This window comes from Styela clava, chromosome 12 (assembly GCF_964204865.1).
Source record: "Styela clava chromosome 12, kaStyClav1.hap1.2, whole genome shotgun sequence".
NCBI classification, from domain to species: Eukaryota; Metazoa; Chordata; class Ascidiacea; order Stolidobranchia; family Styelidae; genus Styela; species Styela clava.
Genome location: NC_135261.1, coordinates 18951931 through 18971050, shown reverse-complemented (window position 1 = coordinate 18971050; position 19120 = coordinate 18951931). Strand labels below are relative to the sequence as shown.

At 34.5% G+C, this 19120-nt stretch overlaps 2 protein-coding genes across 4 annotated transcripts in view; both read right to left on the bottom strand.

Annotated features, from left to right (window-relative positions):
* Positions 1-177: 177 nt before the first annotated feature.
* On the bottom strand, positions 178-3487 carry LOC144430542 (uncharacterized). The gene is made up of 4 exons (XM_078118548.1): positions 3298-3487; positions 2343-2441; positions 1658-1776; positions 178-1043 (listed from the first exon to the last, which is right to left on the bottom strand). The coding sequence occupies exons 1-4, from the start codon at positions 3325-3327 to the stop codon at positions 968-970; spliced, it is 324 nt and encodes a 107-aa protein (XP_077974674.1). The 5' UTR covers positions 3328-3487; the 3' UTR covers positions 178-967.
* Positions 3488-12360: 8873 nt separating this feature from the next.
* The window catches only part of LOC120329426 (uncharacterized), a 28931-nt gene continuing 22171 nt past the window's right edge, over positions 12361-19120 (bottom strand). For all 3 annotated transcript variants that reach the window (XM_039396041.2, XM_078118808.1, XM_039396042.2), the window contains 5 exons: positions 16726-16807; positions 15643-15971; positions 14671-14769; positions 13976-14094; positions 12361-13323 (listed from right to left, as the gene is read on the bottom strand). In XM_039396041.2, coding sequence (XP_039251975.2) covers positions 12999-13323; positions 13976-14094; positions 14671-14769; positions 15643-15971; positions 16726-16807 — 954 coding nt within the window. In that variant the 3' untranslated portion in view covers positions 12361-12998. The remainder of the gene's footprint in view (positions 13324-13975; positions 14095-14670; positions 14770-15642; positions 15972-16725; positions 16808-19120) is intronic.

Below are 19120 nucleotides of genomic sequence, written 5' to 3'. Positions count from 1 at the left end.
TAATTCGAAGCTGACTTTAAGTACCTGAATATATCCATCCCTTTGCTTATTTGATAGGATGAAAAGCTTATAACGCAAAGTATTTACAGCTATATTTATTGCACAAAACATGCAAAATACTAGACCATTCGTACAAGCGAGTTGTTACATAACAAATCTAACAGCATTTTTTAGAAGAGTCTATTCTGTAATTTAGATAAGTTAAACAGCCATATGAAAACAAATTTTGGAAATAACTCCAATGCATAAAGGCATATAAATTTGAAAATAAATGAAACATTAAATACCATGAACCGCATGACACGATTGACAATTTTCAAATATTGCAGATAACAGCACCATGCTTCTAAGTACGGACATATATTATTTTTACAGTGTTGACGTTAGCAAATCCAATGATGCCAGTGCAAACCCTATTCCCCACGTTTACCGTAGACGTAGAAATTGATTTTAGTCCAGTGATTGTCAAAATAAGCAGCACAAACACAAAATGACGATTAATAAAGTGCTAGGTGCGCATACACATTTATGTACCATATTTTTGACATTCCCACATGACTTATGTTTAAATATACAAGTACAATGATATTGCCTATATATTGCATAAATCAGAATGTAGTACAACCGCATCCATTTCTTCAATCCAATCAGCTTCTTATATCGCAGTGTGCACATTGGTTCCTGATGCTCAGGCAAACGGGCTAAATTCGTCTCACATTCACAGTGAGTTATTCACAGCATTTCCTTCATCCGCATAGTTGTAAGATAAGGATCGACACAGCTTATCATCATAAGATAACGAATTGCCGTTACCATTTGCAGCTCTTTTTAAACCAGGATTACGTGGTGTAGACCCAAATGCATTAGGAGGATCGACAACTGTAGGGGATGTTGTAAAGACTGGATTAAAGGATGGTGACGGCGAAGGGCTGAGTGAATCAAGTCGATATTGCAATTCCTCATTATGCTATCGAAGTCTTGTTAAACGAGTTTGCTCCTCACTCATGGATTGTTGTAATTTTTGCTTTTCCACGGACATATTTCTATAAAATGAAAGTTCATATATCTATGTCAGGAGCATTCATGTCAAGACTGTGGGAGTCTGGCATATAAAAGCCATTTCGGAGGAATTTCTAGCGTATAGCTCAGGGGTGTGTGCAAGGTTTTTGGACAAAGAACCAAAGATTTGATCCACTTAAGACTGGCGGGCCATGTAAGTGTGACATAATAAGTTACATTTTATGAACAACATTTACAGTGTCACAAAAGCCAAAGGTGGAAACAATGAGCCTCAATGTGCCAAAACTAAATTTAATCGCAATCTCAAATTCCTCGAGCGATATTTTATCTAAAACATCGAAATTTGGTTTTAGTTTGGTTGTGGCAGCATCAGGCGGGTCAGATTGAATTACCTAATAGGCCGGATTTGGCCCACAGTTTGCCAATGTCAGGTATAGCTCATCAACATCCTTTGGAAATACAAGGCCAAATAGAAATGAAATCTGAGAGTCAAACTCCAGAATTTTACTTTTTGAATACAAGAATAGCAGTAGACAACACAACAGAGCTATTATATATAAAAAAAAGAAATGTAGGTGTCATAAACCTGACTTTAATCATTACAATGTTCCCCCTAATTTTACCCCAAACAATGTACCTAGTTTCATCCATTTTTTCATGTAGTTGCATAGACAAGTCTTCGTTCTTTTGTCGAAGTTGGTCGATCTTATAATTTAGTGAATTGACTTGATCAGTTTGAGTTGAATATTTAGAGCACTGTAGTAAAAGCAAAACATTTATTAAATTTGAATAATCTTTGCAAAATATGAAAGACAAAAATAAAATATGAGATTCTTATTTATTCTGAAACAATTTTAGGTGTGTAAATGCCAAGAGACAATACAGAAAAATAATTTTCTTTGTTTTCATCAATATCAGTAGAATAAAAATCAAATATCAGGATATTGTCTGATGCTAAAGCTGAAATGTAAAAGCACCAGTATAATATTCTGTATCAAGATGGATGTTACAATAACATTTTGAATGAAGAAGATAGTATTTGAGGGATGAACAAAAATAGCAGTCTCTTTTCCGAATAATTGAGGATATTTTGTATTGGAGGTAAATATCAGAAATGACCAAAAACACATTAACTGTTTCTAATACATTTCAAAATCACAAGACAATTTTGTAAAGTATTCACTTGAAATCAGAATAATAAATAAAATCAATTTTGAATGTTATGGATGAATTTCCTATATCAAACACAACTAAAGAAGAAAAAGAGGCCAAACCTTCTTGGTCCTGTATATAGTGAACAATATATTCTAGGTTTTTACTACCTCTGCTTCCAACTGATGTATTGTATGATTCTTCATTTCCAAAACAGTAGTCAAGCTGTCAACTTCTGATTTTGCATTTATGTAAGGTTTGATTCTTTCCTGGTAAACAGTAAAAAAATTCAATTCAAATTTCTGATACTAGTATTTCTAAGCTGTGATTATTAAATGGCTAAGCAAACACTGTAGCCTGTCACAAATCTAAGACACATTTGCTATACGGGGTGACCGAAAAGGAAACAAAATCAAGTGATTTGGAACACAATCTAGAGAAAACATAACTTTTGTGCAAAATGTCCTAGATTACTGAAACTTTGGGGTATGATCATACACAAATGGAAGTTCAAGTGGTAAATAAATTTCCTTCATTTTCATAGACGAAATTAGGAAATTTATGGGTTCTTTTTTGAGGTTCACCCTGTATATATATCACAATACAAGAATAGTAACAATGGTAGATGCATTCACTTTGCCATAATAAGTTATAATTATAATATGTAATTTATAAAATAAAAATATATTATAGAACCATTTGATAAGGTGATTTCAATTTCTTGGGATTGTCACCATCATCTAAGTATTAAAACAACAGTATTAGGGAAAAACTATCAATTGGGGTTACATGAAACTACCGTTCCTTGTTCTTTGCGTAAGTGGATCCATAAGCGTATGATGCAAGGATGCTGCAGCAAGAGTAAAGATGACTATTCAATTTAATCCAAGAGTCTCGCTGCACACTAACACAAATGTATTTCTCTAACGTTTCGTCTAACCGAGGTATGCGCAAGTGAATCTGTATGCAAATAACGTAAGGATGCTGTTCAAGAGTGAAGATGACTATAACAAGCTTGTCTTTGTCTGAGGAAGTCTGACCTTGGTTAGACGAAACATTCCAGAAATACATTTGTGTTGGTGTGCAGAAAGACTCTTGAATTAAATTGATTAGGGAAAAACCTACCTTCAATTCTTCTTTTATTGTATTTTCCATATCATCCTGAAGTTTTTGGTATTTCGAAGACCATTCGTCTTGAATATTACTAAGTTCTGTTTCATAATTATGTTTCAATTCTTCTTGTTCGATTCTTAATACTGTTATTTGTTCCCTGCAGCTCTGTCGTTCTTTATCAAGCTCAGAAGATAATTGAGTCACGATTGTTATCAAGTGTTATCGAAATCAACGCACTATATATATATACTTCATGAATAGCAATATTTTGCAGTAATCCGAGCATAAATACTTGCAATTTGAAAACAATGGAAAAATGTATTTTATCATGAACTTACAGCTCTATGTTACCTTACAAACATTTTCTTGGAATTCAATTTGCTTGTTGTATATATGTAGAAACTGCTGGTGAGAGATCAAAAACGATTTAATGTTCAATGAATATTAAACATCTGGAGCGAAACTATCTAAACTTCACTTCGATATATTTACAATTTTGCGGCATGCGGATGCTGTTTTGCAAAACAGAGCTGTGATGAGCACAATTCCATGTGGATTTGCCGTTTAGATGTTTATTTTGTTGCTGAAAATAAACCGTTACAAAGGCAAAAATATTCAAAGTCATTGACCCATTAAAAATCAACGAAAAGTAAAACAAACTACTAAATAACATTGGGGCGAAAGATTGCAAAAGTCAAATCAAAAATGTTTAAATTGCACACATTAACGTTCAACAAAGCATAGAAATAACCGATGCATATTTTAGGTTACGCCAGGCCTATCGCTGTTTATCAAATAACTTAAAAAAGATACTAAGCAAAGTAGTAAAGAGGATCGGCAGCGATAATTCTTTATTATAGTCTATTTTTACATTCAATCTGTTGAACGAAAATGTTGGAATATGTATGGTATCATACGCTCATATTCTAAATTTATAACACATTTCCACAGGGTTTACAAATGACTTGTATTAAATGAATAAGATGGACTTAGTAGTGTTCACGTATGTATTTTGGGGGACCAGTGTTCACTTAAATTGAAATATAGTTTAGCGAAAGAATATTGATTTACGTTCTTCTCCCAAAATGTTACTGATCTATTTTCTATGATTCTGTTTAGCAGAGGTGTGCTCATGTGGCTGCGGGTTGGAGCCCCTATTTGTAGAATATAAAAAAAAATGTATTATATATAGAAACGCTTTTTAGACCCTCAAAAGACTGTTACAAATTCACGCCTCCCGGCCCAGTTACATACAGTTTAACTTGGCAATTGGAAATTTCATACCCCCATTTAAATTATTGGCTACGGCTCTAATTTGAACCCAGGCTATTAAACCTCTGATACCACCATGAGTAGTTTCAACGAATGCACTTTAAACTCTGAAATATTGATGGCGCCCAATTAAGTACCTTTGATAATAAGATATTTAAATCTAAGTCGATATTGCATGTAAAGTATTTGTGAATCGTTTACAGAAATATTGATGCTTTTAGATGCCTTGATTGATCCTTCGGGAGATGAATCTTTTGACAAAAATCCATGGAACTACCATTTTGAGATTAATTGAAACTAATAAATATAACTTGAACATTATTTTAAAATTGGGATTAAAACTGATGCTCAGGTCAACAAATACACTCCTCCGGCTGGTTTACAGATATATGCATTTGGTCAGATAGTTCACAATGAGCGTTCATCTTTAATTTTATAGGTAACCTAAACTTCTACATATATCGGATATTTAACACTTGCAAGTATTTTTGCAAACTCATTTCACCTATACTTTTCATTATTCGAAGTTCGCTTAAATATAAATATTAAACATTGTATTCGTCGTGTAAACCAAGCCAATAAACGTAAACAAATGGAATACAGCACTGAAAACGTATGTTCGTCGAAAATCATCAACAAAATGGTATAGTAATTGTTTCTCCTTTGTGGTACATTCGAGTAAACTGACTTCTATAATGATAGACTAATCCATCGGTTAATATTGTGAAGATTGGGGCCTCCTTTAACGCAGGTTAAAACCGGCCGATGCACGTTAGGGTTATAGCGTCAATTGTTTGTTCCCAATAACAAATAAATTTTATCAAACTCAATATACATTAAAATTTCTCTAATCAAATTAACTGCTGAAACTTCCCAGCATCGCATCATATTTAATGGGTCATCCATTTCAGTCTTAAATGTCCCAAATCGATTCCGAATATACTGTTAGAAATTCTTCCGAACATTCTCCTCGTCTTGGTTTTATCCAAGAAAATACTGAAAGGGTTTCAAGGTAACTAAAAAATTTACACCGTATGCAGTAACATTTATTTGGAATGACATATTGAAAGTATTCTAACTACTAATACCAAGCTCTTGGCTAAACATTACCCATATAAGTTATTAAGTCAATTTCTAGGCGGGAAGAACATCTATCACAATAGGTGATATATCAACCGAAATAGTTGCTAACGTATTGAAGTTACCGTTATTAGGAACCTCTTCCTACAAGGTTAATATTCTACCCGACCTTTCGTGCATTTTATTGATAATAGCAATGATAGTCATTGCACAGGTATTTTCGGATGTAAATACTTATGTGGGTATTCATTTTTTTTCAACTTTCACGCCAGGTCGTATATCCTTTTCAAATTGGCGGTTTTACAACTACGTCATTATACTTTGAATCATGCTGATATACATCTAAGACCCACATCCAAGCCTTATTGACAATTTCAACCCTATTGATTGTACAGAAGCATACAATAAATTACCTAAGGGTCCTCAAGGATACGTCAATATCAACAATGTATCATGTTTACCTTATCTGAGAACGAACATTAAGTGAGGCCTTATCTGAGAACGAACATTATGTGAGCAAACCCTATGTAAAACAGATAGCACACCAGACACTGATATCAGTGCTATCCCATATGAAGTGAAAGACTTCTGTTCACGCCCTCTTTCCTTAGTTTAGTGAGTATTTATAAGCTTTCTTTGAATTTATCTCCCAATTGGGCTGCTATTTGGACAGTCTGTTTCATCAAAATACTTTTCCTAAAACTGAGACAAAGAATTTCCTGAATACAACGGCTTAGGTAATAATAAGTAACAAATCTCGCAAGTAACAAATGATCAACCTAAACTCGTGCAAACCAATAGACAAGGCCAGACGATCAAATTGATCGATTAGACAATTCCTCAGGAATGAATATTTTACTTTATCGTTATACAGTATTAAAACCCTCTCCAGCCGGTCATTCTGGTGCCATTTTACTTGTTTTTTTTTTGTTAACCATTAGACCCTAAAGCTTCACTCATGATAGAGCTCTATTCAGCAATATATGTAAAACGCACTCATCTAAAAAAAAAATTTCGCCAAAATTCCAAAATTTCTATTGAACTTGCGAGATTGTGCCTAGTAGAAGGTTAATAATTATTCCTAATTAATTAATTTTTATTTCAACGTTTTCTTGTGTTATTTTCCAACAGAACAACACCACAACCACTATTATAAATGGTTACTCTAAAATTCACGATTGTATTTACAGAATTTATCTCGATACCTCTGCCAAGTATGGTGCAGTCGAAATCGTATTTATCAAAACATCACAGCGCCAGGGATGCGAAAATGCTAAACCAATAATAAGTCATTATTAAGGAATTTATTCGGGACTTTGTAATTGTGAAATTTGTTACAATTATAGGACATAGGAGTGTATATCGGAAACTCCAGTAAAACTCATAGGGTGTTTCAATTGACTCACCCTTCAATTACAATCGAAATAAAAGATGCAGAAAGACGGGATGAAAAAAAATATAGGAAACTTTGATGTAGAGATTAAGACAAATAATCAATTCTACTTTCGTCATTATCAAAATATATAATGTAGGTATCAGTATGTCGGATGCATGTGGAAGGCAAGAAAATGTAGTTTGGAGACTGACTGTTTAAGAACGAAGAGTTGGTTAGGAGATGCTCGGGCAACAATGTGGCAATGAGTACGAAATATGTAGATATTCAGCAGATACTAGGTATTGACAAAACTTGAACAAATCGTGCATTCTGTAGTGTCGGTTGTAGGCGAGTGAAGTCTTATACACTGTTTACTGGTCAAGTTTAACAGATAGGTGCAGCTACAGGTGCCTAAGGTGTCCATCTATTAATGGTTCACTTGAGCACAAATTAGGTTCTAGCTGAAAACTTGTCGTCGTGAGAACAACTGATTTAAGTCGTTCCAAGTAAGCATATTTCAAGCGTGATACAATACAACGTTAATATCAAATGTTTTAAAATCGTATAAGGAGCACCCGTACACAAGTCAATTACGGTAAATGCTGAACTAAATTTTTGATTTCTTGAATATGCCTTATCGCCCTCAACATATAATAATAAACTTCAATCTTATCCTAGTAATATGGTGTTTAATCATCTTGTAGGTCCATTCTTCAGATTCATTCAGATTCATCGGTTCGTTATTTAAGTGAGAGCAAAGTTTGCTAACAATCGTTACAAATACAGTATAGCGTGGCTAAATAAAGTTTGTCGATATTTCAAAAAAGTGTTCCATTCATTAAAATAATTTTCAAAGTTTACAGTGAAATATCCGGCCTACAGGACTAAGAAAAAATTTCAATCATCTTCTTGTACTAAAAATTTGAAATCTATGGTTACAACAATTAATCGATGGAAAAGACGATTTGATTTATGAAGGAATATTAAAAACAAAGAAAATTTCCAAATTACTTGAAACAGGCTTTCTGAAAATCTAAATGAAACAAGGGTCTGAACGGCCGCAAAAATTTAAATCCTATTGCCACCGTTGACATCTTGGTGACTAGCTAATGTCAAGGGAGTTAATGTCAAATTCTAGTTGAAGAACTATTTCTAGCTTAGTATGAAAATGTGATGCATCTTTGATCAAGGGCATGATAATTGCGCACGAAACCGTTTAACATGAAAATATTGACGGAACCTTTGAATTCTGTAAATTAGGTTTCAGATTTGCTACCTAACTTTGGGCAACTCTAGAAAGCTTGCTACAATCAGATATAGAAAAGAATAGTAATCCAGAGGTATAAATACTATTTTCGATATAAATATGTATGCATGTAATTACTTTTTTACACCCTGTATGAATGTGAAAATCACATCTGTGGCGCGATTGAAATAGATTTGAGTTTGGCTTCAACCAATGGCAGCGACTTCCTCATTCCTCCCTTTGTATGCAATAAAAATATGTTTTATAAATGCTATTATTTTTGCTATTATTTTACCTTTTCCGAGTTTCTAGCATGTTTCATTAGGTTTGGTTATCATGTGATCCATCACCAAGCCTTTAGCGTTATTATTTATATGATGCGTAGAGATGCGGAAACAGACGAAATTCTTGCAGGTGTTTTGTAAGGCTGTATTGCATATTTGCAGTTACACGGGCAGCACTAGTCAAGTGTTTTGAAGGAATCTAGATTACAGTTGCATTAGCTAGCATTCGATTGTATTATAAAAGCTGTTTTCGTCCGTCAGTATGGTGCATGTCATATGTGTACCAACAGACTTTTTTAACTAATTGTATCAATAGGCCTCTAAACGAAATTGGTGAGACCCATTTTATTATTTAGTTTGTCTGTGGAATTACTAATATATCTAGTCGTTAAATTTCTTTCCCTTGAACTTAGATTCACTCTGTGCAAGAGTATTAGCCAGAATCAAAAATTCTGCTCCGAGGATTCCTAAATTGTCCTCAGATAATAAACGAGAACATTCAGCAAACAAAGACCATGATGTTAAAAGCAACATCAATAGTAAGTAGTGTTTCAGATCTTACTCCAAATGCAGTTATAACTGTAATATGGACAAATGTGGAACAGCCACAAATGAATAACAGGCAAGACAGATCTTGCACGGTTCATCCAGATATCACACTCCGCACAATTTTTTTAAAGCTGTTTCCATACAGCTTGCTGTTGCAGATAACTCACTACACTAGCTAGAGATTGGATATATTTTCAAAGCAAAAGAGAAAAGATCAAAAATAGTCCTAACTGATACACACGAGATTATGATATTTATTGGCTGTTTTATTTTCCTTGAGCTAAGCACAAATCCATGGTGAAACTCTTATGAATGCATTTTCAAGGGATACAATCAACTTGATTATGTTGAAACTGTATGTCGATAAACCGAATAAACCTCAACAAGAATGCATGTTGTATAACGTTGAAGATTTGCTCTCATGCCTAAAATCAATCATTATGAAGAAGAGACAGAACTGTCCGTTTCAAAACTTTGATGACTCAATGACTAAATTCAATGGAAGGTATACTACTAAGCCATAGGTTCTCAAAGTGCTCCGTACGGAGCCCCAGGGATCCGCGAGAGAAACCTAAGGGCTCCACGAGATGTTCGATCAAAATAAGGACTTGGTTATTCTGTAACTGTTAATAAGCAAAAACACCGATATTAAAATTTGACGACAGTGGAGTCGAAATATGGCAACGAGTGGGTAATTCAAATTTGACAGTATCTAGAAGCAGAAGCGCAGTCAGGATTTTTTAAGAGAGGAGAGGGTTCAAAATTAAAATTTGGAAATTCCCGGGCAACATTATTCGCGATTAGGCCACTTGTTTGAAATGAACTTTTTCAGTGGATAAGTCAGAAGTAAAATCGGACCCAAAAATTCCAGCAACCAGCCCGACTGGATTTTCAGGCCCGAGACCGAAGCAAACCAGAAATTTTCATATCTTATTTAGGAGTTCTTTGAATTTTCATTGCAAGAGTTTAGTACAGTATGTGTCGTGTTGATAAGACAACTTCTGTTTTTTGCAGACCGTGGCCAAAACGCCTCATTTAAAAAAAAATTGAGCGATAGAGAAGCCCCACCCGGACGTAATGATTGACATTTCAGGCCCGACCTAAAATAACTTAGAATAAGTGCTGAACTGCCAACTATAAATAGATTGGAATCGTGTTTTTGTTATCTTGGGATTCATCAAATTTGAGTTGTTCTCACATCTCAATGAATACAATTCACAATTGCGGAATCATTGACCGATGCGCGCATGTTCAAATGCCTTGTTTATTGGTTCATTGTGTTCAATTCAACCTGCGGATGAGTGACTTACGACAATATAAAATCATTATCACCCACAATTACCCCGCCAATCCGCGGACCTCAAAGGAGAAACAATAAAGTCAAGTAAAAGAAAAAGGAAGCATGAAAATTTATTGTTTTCAATACCAAATTAATTGACGTAATTTTTATAATTATCTTGTATATCGTCTCGGTAGTTTCAGAATGGATAAAAAGGTACATCGAGCACACAATTATTGTATTGATCAATATCTTTTCTTGAAGCCTGTAAAACGTTGGATAAAGAAAGCTTTGAATGCGAGGCCGAAACAATCGATTAGGTGAGAAGGTTGTTAAAGCCTTCACTGTCTACTATACCAGGCGGTGAAGATATTGCCGTGGTAATTGACAGATTTTTTACTTAAGAACATCTATCAAAACCCGAATAAATCTTTTCAAAGAAAAACTTGGCCGTGGTGATTCCGAATTTAGCTGCAATTCGAATGAAACGTTAGCAGTTAGATTGATGGATACAAACGTGGAGTGTCGTTGATAGAGCGAGCCAGATGACTGGTGTGTATGAACTAGATAAAAGTCTCCACCAAATGGTGAAAAAAAGTTCTTTATCGTATGCTGGCATTTTTGGCTGTCAATCAATAGTGACCAATTTAGAAAAAATTGCACAGGAATTATATATAGCCATTGTTGAATAAATAATAAAATATATAAGTAAATATAAATTTGAATTTGCATATATAATTTGTTTTTACATTTGCAAGTAAATGTAATAGAAAATCTGATTAAACGTGGAGGTCGGGGCGCCAATTTTATAGTTTGCCCCGGGCGCAAAATATGCTGGCTACGCCTCTGCCCCGCCGTTAATAACAGTTACAACCAGGGGGGCAACTTGAACTTTATAAAAGGAAAGCTGATTTTTCGCAAGCTTATTGGAAATGAAACCGTATTCAGTCAATAGGGTATGAATTTCTGCACATTCACCAGACTAAGTAGTCCATTTGTCAACGTAATCGCTGGTCGGTTACGGGTTCTTCTACCGCAAGGTCCATGCAGTTAAAACAAATAACTGGCTAACTAAGCCTTCACCCGACATGAACTGGTAACTAGCGAGAAGCCGTGGTTGTCTTATAGGCTTTCCTGCCCCCGTATAAACACGTCGATCGTATTCTATCCTGATGTTGTTATAATCGCTGATTATTGCTCGATTATTTAGCGACCAACACCCCAATCTGAGGTGATCGAACTATCTCACTGTCAGTTCTTCCTTTTCGAGTGTTTAGGCGGCAGCGACGAATTCGCAAATGAAATTAATTTATCCAACGTCTCATCGTTGATAAATTAGTCTCACAGTTATAAATTAACCCTCTCATACTCAAACGAACATAGTGTGTCACGAGTCAGTACAGTCTCCGGGATGTGAATATTTGTGAAAGGCTGAAAGCGATCGTTGAAATTCTCCTGCTTGGATCATTTAGGTGTTAAATAAAAACTCCGAACGGACTCGTTGCATAATCCTGTGCGGGTGTATTCGGTCGGGAATCCTTAGTGTTGCATTGCCCATTAAAAGAATGACAAAATCGGCAATGATGTCATTTAATATAGTCAAAATAAAATATCCTTCTAAAAATCCTTATTTCCAATGTTTCGAAATTTACAGAACGGCCAAATGTTTCTTTCTGATTTAGTGTTTTGCTTTTGAAATATACTACCATTGCTTACCTAGGCAGAGTTCAGAGGTTAAAATTGTCTTTGTTTGTTATCGTACTCGGAAGAAAATTGAAGGTTTTGTCTCATAAAGACATTTCCTTGTTTACGGCAACAGACTAATTGTAAACTAAATGTGTGGTTTTATTGAATTGTAATATGGATAGTACTCGGCATCAACCTTTCGAAGTTTTGCAAGAATAAAACATTAATTCGAAGCTGACTTTAAGTACCTGAATATATCCATCCCTTTGCTTATTTGATAGGATGAAAAGCTTATAACGCAAAGTATTTACAGCTATATTTATTGCACAAAACATGCAAAATACTAGACCATTCGTACAAGCGAGTTGTTACATAACAAATCTAACAGCAGTTTATAGAAGAGTCTATTCTGTAATTTAGATAAGTTAAACAGCCATATGAAAACAAATTTTGGAAATAACTCCAATGCATAAAGGCATATAAATTTGAAAATAAATGAAACATTAAATACCATGAACCGCATGACACGATTGACAATTTTCAAATATTGCAGATAACAGCACCATGCTTCTAAGTACGGACATATATTATTTTTACAGTGTTGACGTTAGCAAATCCAATGATGCCAGTGCAAACCCTATTCCCCACGTTTACCGTAGACGTAGAAATTGATTTTAGTCCAGTGATTGTCAAAATAAGCAGCACAAACACAAAATGACGATTAATAAAGTGCTGGGTGCGCATACACATTTATGTACCATATTTTTGACATTCCCACATGACTTATGTTTAAATATACAAGTACAATTATATTGCCTATATATTGCATAAATCAGAATGTAGTACAACCGCATCCATTTCTTCAATCCAATCAGCTTCTTATATCGCAGTGTGCACATTGGTTCGTGATGCTCAGGCAAACGGGCTAAATTCGCCACACATTCACAGTGAGTTATTCACAGCATTTCCTTCATCCGCATAGTTGTAAGATAAGGATCGACACAGCTTATCATCATAAGATAACGAATTGCCGTTACCATTTGCAGCTCTTTTAAAACCCGGATTACGTGGTGTAGACCCAAATGCATTAGGAGGATCGACAACTGTAGGGGATGTTGTAAAGACTGGGTTAAAGGACGGTGACGGCGAAGGGCTGAGTGAATCAAGTCGATATTGCAATTCCTCATTATGCTGTCGAAGTCTTGTTAAACGAGTTTGCTCCTCACTCATGGATTGTTGTAATTTTTGCTTTTCCATGGACATATTTCTATAAAATGAAAGTTCATATATCTATGTCAGGAGCATTCATGTCAGACTATGGGAGTCTGGCATATAAAAGTCATTTCGGAGGAATTTCTAGCGTATAGCTCAGGGGTGTGTGCAAGGTTTTTGGACAAGGAACCAAAAATTTGGCCCACTTAGACTGGCGGGCCATGTAAGAGTGACATAATAAGTTACATTTTATGAACAACATTTACAGTGTTACAAAAGCCAAAGGTGGAAACAATGAGCCTCAATGTGCCAAAACTAAATTTAATCGCAATCTCAAATTCCTCGAGCGATATTTTATCTAAAACATCAAAATTTGGTTTTAGTTTGGTTGTGGCAGCATCAGGCGGGTCAGATTGAATTACCTAATAGGCCGGATTTGGCCCACAGTTTGCCAATGTCAGGTATAGCTCATCAACATCCATGGAAATACAAGGCCAAATAGAAATGGAATCTGAGAGTCAAACTCCAGAATTTTACCTTTGAATACAAGAATAGCAGTAGACAACACAACAGAGCTATTATATATGAAAAAAGAAATGTAGGTGTCATAAACTTGACTTCAATCATTACAATGATCCCCCATTTTTCCCCCTGAACAAAGTCAAATACTCTGTGGTGAAAGTAAAGCTGACAAATTATCACTATACCTAGTTTCATCCATTTTTTCATGTAGTTGCATAGACAAGTCTTCGTTCTTTTGCCGAAGTTGGTCAATCTTATAATTTAGTGAATTGACTTGATCAGTTTGAGTTGAATATTTAGAGCACTGTAGTAAAAGCAAAATTTAAATTTGGATAATCTTTGCAAAACAACAAAGACAAAAATAAAATATAATTTTCTTATTTATTCTGAAACAATTTTGTGTGTGTTAATGCCAAGAGACAATACAGAAAAATATTTTTCTTTGTTTTCATCAATATCAGTAGAATAAAAATCAAATATCAGGATATTGTCTGATGCTAAAGCTGAAACGTAAAAGCACCAGAAAAATATAATGTATCAAGATGGACGTTACTATAACAATTTGAATGAAGAAGATAGTATTTGAGGGATAAACAAAAATAGCAGTCTATTTTCAGAATAAATGAGGATATGTTGTATTGGAGGTAAATATGACCAAAAAGGAATGACCAAAAACACATTAACTGTTCCCAATACATTTCAAAATAACAATTTGTAAAGACAATTTTGTGAAGTATTCACTTAAAATCAGAATACTAAATAAAATCAATTTTGAATGTTATGGATGAATTTCCTATATTAAACACGACTAAAGAAGAAAAAGAGGCCAAACCTTCTTGGTCCTGTATATAGTGAACAATATATTCTAGGTTTTTACTACCTCTGCTTCCAACTGATGTATTGTATGATTCTTCATTTCCAAAACAGTAGTCAAGCTGTCAACTTCTGATTTTGCATTTATGTAAGGTTTGATTCTTTCCTGGTGAACAGTAAAAAATTCAATTCAAATTTCTGATACTAGTATTTCTAAGCTGTGATTATTAAATGGCTAAACAAACACTGTAGCCTGTCACAAATCTAAGACACATGGCAAAACACATTTGCTATACGGGGTGACCGAAAAGGAAACAAAATCAAGTGATTTGAAACACAATTTAGAGAAAACATAACTTTTGTGCAAAATGTCCTAGATTACTGAAACTTTGGGGTATGAATCATGATCATACACAAATGGAAGTTCAAGTGGTAAATAAATTTTCTTCATTTTTATAGACGAAATCAGGAAATTTATGGGTTCTTTTTTGAGGTTCACCCTGTATATATATCACAATACAAGAATAGTAACAATGGTAGATGCATTTACTTTGCCGTAATAAGTTATAATTATAATATGTAATTTATAAAATAAAAATATATTATAGAACCATTTGATAAGGTGATTTCAATTTCTTGGGATTGTCACCATCATCTAAGTATTAAAACAACAGTATTAGGCAAAAACTATCAATTGGGGTTACATGAAACTACCGTTCTTTGCTCTTTGCGAAAATGGATCCATAAGCGTATGATGCAAGGATGCTGCAGCAAGAGTAAAGATGACTATTCAATTTAATTCAAGAGTCTCGCTGCACACTAACACAAATGTATTTCTCTAACGTTTCGTCTAATCGAGGTATGCGCAAGTGAAACGTATGCATATAACGTAAGGATGCTGTCCAAGAGTAAAGATGACTATAACAAGCTTGTCTGTGTCTGAGGAGGTCTGACCTCGGTTAGACGAAACATTACAGGTATACATTTGTGATAGTGTGCAGAAAGACTATTGAAATAAATTGATTAGGGAAAAACCTACCTTCAATTCTTCTTTTATTGTATTTTCCATATCATCCTGAAGTTTTTGGTATTTCGAAGACCATTCGTCTTGAATATTACTAAGTTCTGTTTCATAATTATGTTTCAATTCTTCTTGTTCAATTCTTAATACTGTTATTTGTTCCCTGCAGCTCTGTCGTTCTTTATCAAGCTCAGAAGATAATTGAGTCACGATTTGTTCTCTTGCGCTTTTTTCATCGAATAATTGTTGTTCATAACGTTCGATCTGTTCTCTACAATTTTGTTCGTACTCCGCAGTTGCCAATTTGAATCTCGATTCTAGGTCTGACAGTCTCGATGAAAGATTATCTAAACATGAATGCATTAATAAATATAGTTATAGTCAGTGGTGCGATCAGGAGTTCTTATTTTTCGCCTTAGAAGTTAGACGCTGAACAGAGCTGACTAACGTTATATTTGATGTTACGAAAATTATGTAGTAGATTAGTGTAGACTGTAGAGCAGGGGTCTGCAACCTTTTGACGCTCGCGGGCCAAAATTAAGGGTTGCAAGTCCTTGGCAGGCTGCACATATTTAAAAAAAATTGAAATCTCTCGAATAAAATATAGATTTATTTCCTCATTGCATTGCATTGCGCCATTGAACCCTTTGCACTTAGCATAAACTTTTCTAAGTTTTGTTGCCATTTGTCTAATTATAATTATATTATAGGCTCATTAAAGTAATTGAGAATTTTATACCTGTCAGATTATAATATACTTTAGTCTACACGTGTCTCACAATAAGTTCTGTTACATAAAGAATATCATCGTCAAAACAGCTGTTTTGTTACTATAATTCAGTGAAGCGCCGCGAACCGGATTATATTACTCCGCAAGCCAGATCTGGCCCGCAGGTTGTCGACCCCTGCTGTTGAGCATGTCATGTTAATGTAGTGAGTGTATAGTATTGTATACATTAAAAACAAATATGACAACATAGTTGTTCTTATCATGTAACCCTTTATATTAAATTCTTCTATTTTAATAAAATATTAACTTGAAAGTTCTTGATCTGGGCAAATATATGCTTTATGAAAATATAAAATAACTGCATATCATACCATTTACTTCAACTTTATCAGCAACCAATTTCTGTAATTGTTGTTTTTCTTCCGATAACCTTGGAGCAGACAATCCATCAAGCTGAAAGGCAATTGTATTATTATTGAATAACCTGATCTGGTTCATGCCTGTTTAAACTTTGGAATCAGTTGAGGGAAAAAAGCGAGCAAAATCTATGAGCACTTACTGATTATGATAAAATACATAATTGTATTAAGTGAATGTTGGTTTGGATACGTAATGTCTACATTCGTGATGATATATGCAGGTGTAAACAACTCCAATACTGTAATATAGGCAAGCGCGATAGATAGCTTGCTGGCCCTTATTTTTTCAGAGTTAGGAAACTTCATTTTATACTATAGTCCCCTCCAAATCTAGCCACTCTGAAAGGACTGATTCTGGTTTTCATAACGAACTGAGTAGTGCACTAATCCTACGTGATTACAGACTATAAGACCATATATATCCATCTGTGTAAGACATTTTATTGAATTTTATGCAGATGAACGAATTGGTCACTCATATCAAGAACAAGTTTTAAAAGGAATTCAGAATTTTTGATATTTTATTTAATGATTATATAAAATTTTAGACAATTAAGTCGGTCGTATTTTCAAATTTAGGTAATCATATTTGATTTGATATATTGTCACTTATATTGTCCTCCTACTTCAAAAATGTTTATTGTCATTGTCAATATTGACAAAATCTAAACTGGTGAGAAAATATATCATATAATAGGGCTTTGTTAGCTTAGAAGGTATGCCACTAAGTACATTGATAACATACCCAACATAGGAATGTCATGAAGACAATCACTAAAACATCAGGATCAAGATTTTCATATGACGTAAAATACATAATCTTGCTATCCTCAATCAAACTTGTTTCAATCAATATAGATCCATTCATCACGATAATGGGTCGACTATCGCTGGATATGATAATTGAAGAAATACGCAGATGTGTTGCAACATACTACTGGTATTACTCAAGAGTGTGTAATACATTCACTGTAATAGGTGGATGATATGATAGTAGGCGCTAGTGACAGACATACTACGTATACACCATACCAAATTTTATGCCAGTACCTTTTGCTAACAATTCCAGTACAAACATATTTTCTCAATATAGTGGTTTGCAACCAGGGTAAGATAACATTCAATCAGAGAGTTGACATTAGGATAGGATTTTACATATTTATCCCGGGGGAGAGGAAAGCTGATAAGACGGCTTATCCATATGGCGAACCACGGCCTCTCGACCGGTTACCATTCCAAGTCGGGTATGGGATTAGTTATATGGTTATATGACATTAGTATGTTGTTTAACCGTAATCAAATGTAGAATTGCCACTATCAGTAAACTTGCTACACTTTCAAACACCATTCTTTGACCAGATTAGGTTTGCTTTTATATACCTATATGTATAGTTTATACAATATAGACAATGAAACTATTTTACAGAGATTTCGAGTGTCTGGATTATTTTACTGGGATTCTGCTTCACCAATACGGTTGAAAACCATTGTTCTAATTTGTGTTCTAACACAGTGGTTCTTAAACTTTCTTAGTCGTTTTTAGAATTTGTCAAGTCTCGCACCCACCTAACAAATAACTAGCCAAAATAGGGCGAGCAAGATCAAATCTAACAAATATTTTTATTTTTTGTTGGCTTCACGCCCCCTCAGAAAATTGTCTACGCCCCATTGTGGGGTGAGCCCCACCGTTTGATAACCACTGCTCTAACCTCATGTTTCACGGATATCAAGTCAACAAAATCACTAAAATCACAAAAAACTACTTTTAACTTAATGCTAGGACTTCCCACTCATTGGCGATTGTAGTCATTTTAGCTTCATTAAAAATTTAACCCCCACTATAATATCTGCAACAAAAATTGCAAAATTTTGAAAGCCCTGTAGCCCATATCTGCAAGGCTTCAGTTTTCTTAAAGCATAGTTCCCCAAAATCGTCTTTCAGAAACAAATTGAGCTTCTAACCGACGCCGCTATTCCCTATAACTCAGTACAAGGGAAGTATCTGGACAATATTGTTCCTCTTTGCTTACTAAACTAAGGAGTTCCTACAGCTATTAAAGCAACGTGACTTGCGCTCAAAAGGCAGCAACGCCTGTTAATCTCTCACGCAAACAGAAAAGGTAAATTTACATTATCAGATATTGAACTTTTCGCAGCGTTTTATTATCACACTTGAAACTGAAAAGTTCACATGATCCGTATCGAAATATCGTGAGCGGCGATGAATGCCCATCCTATCAATAATTGAAAATCAGAAATTAAAAAAAAATCGATGCTATTAAAATCTCGCCGCGAAGTTACTCGGTATAATTGTGATCAAAATGGTCGTTTTGAGTCCATGTTTAGT

Coding starts and splice junctions, on each gene's coding strand:
- LOC144430542 (XM_078118548.1), bottom strand. CDS start 3,327: ATGGAAAATACAATAAAAGAAGAATTGAAG. Junction 1,777..2,342: donor TACATCAGTTGGAAGCAGAG/GTAGTAAAAACC, acceptor CTTTTACTACAG/TGCTCTAAATATTCAACTCA. Junction 1,044..1,657: donor GAAAAAATGGATGAAACTAG/GTACATTGTTTG, acceptor TTCATTTTATAG/AAATATGTCCGTGGAAAAGC.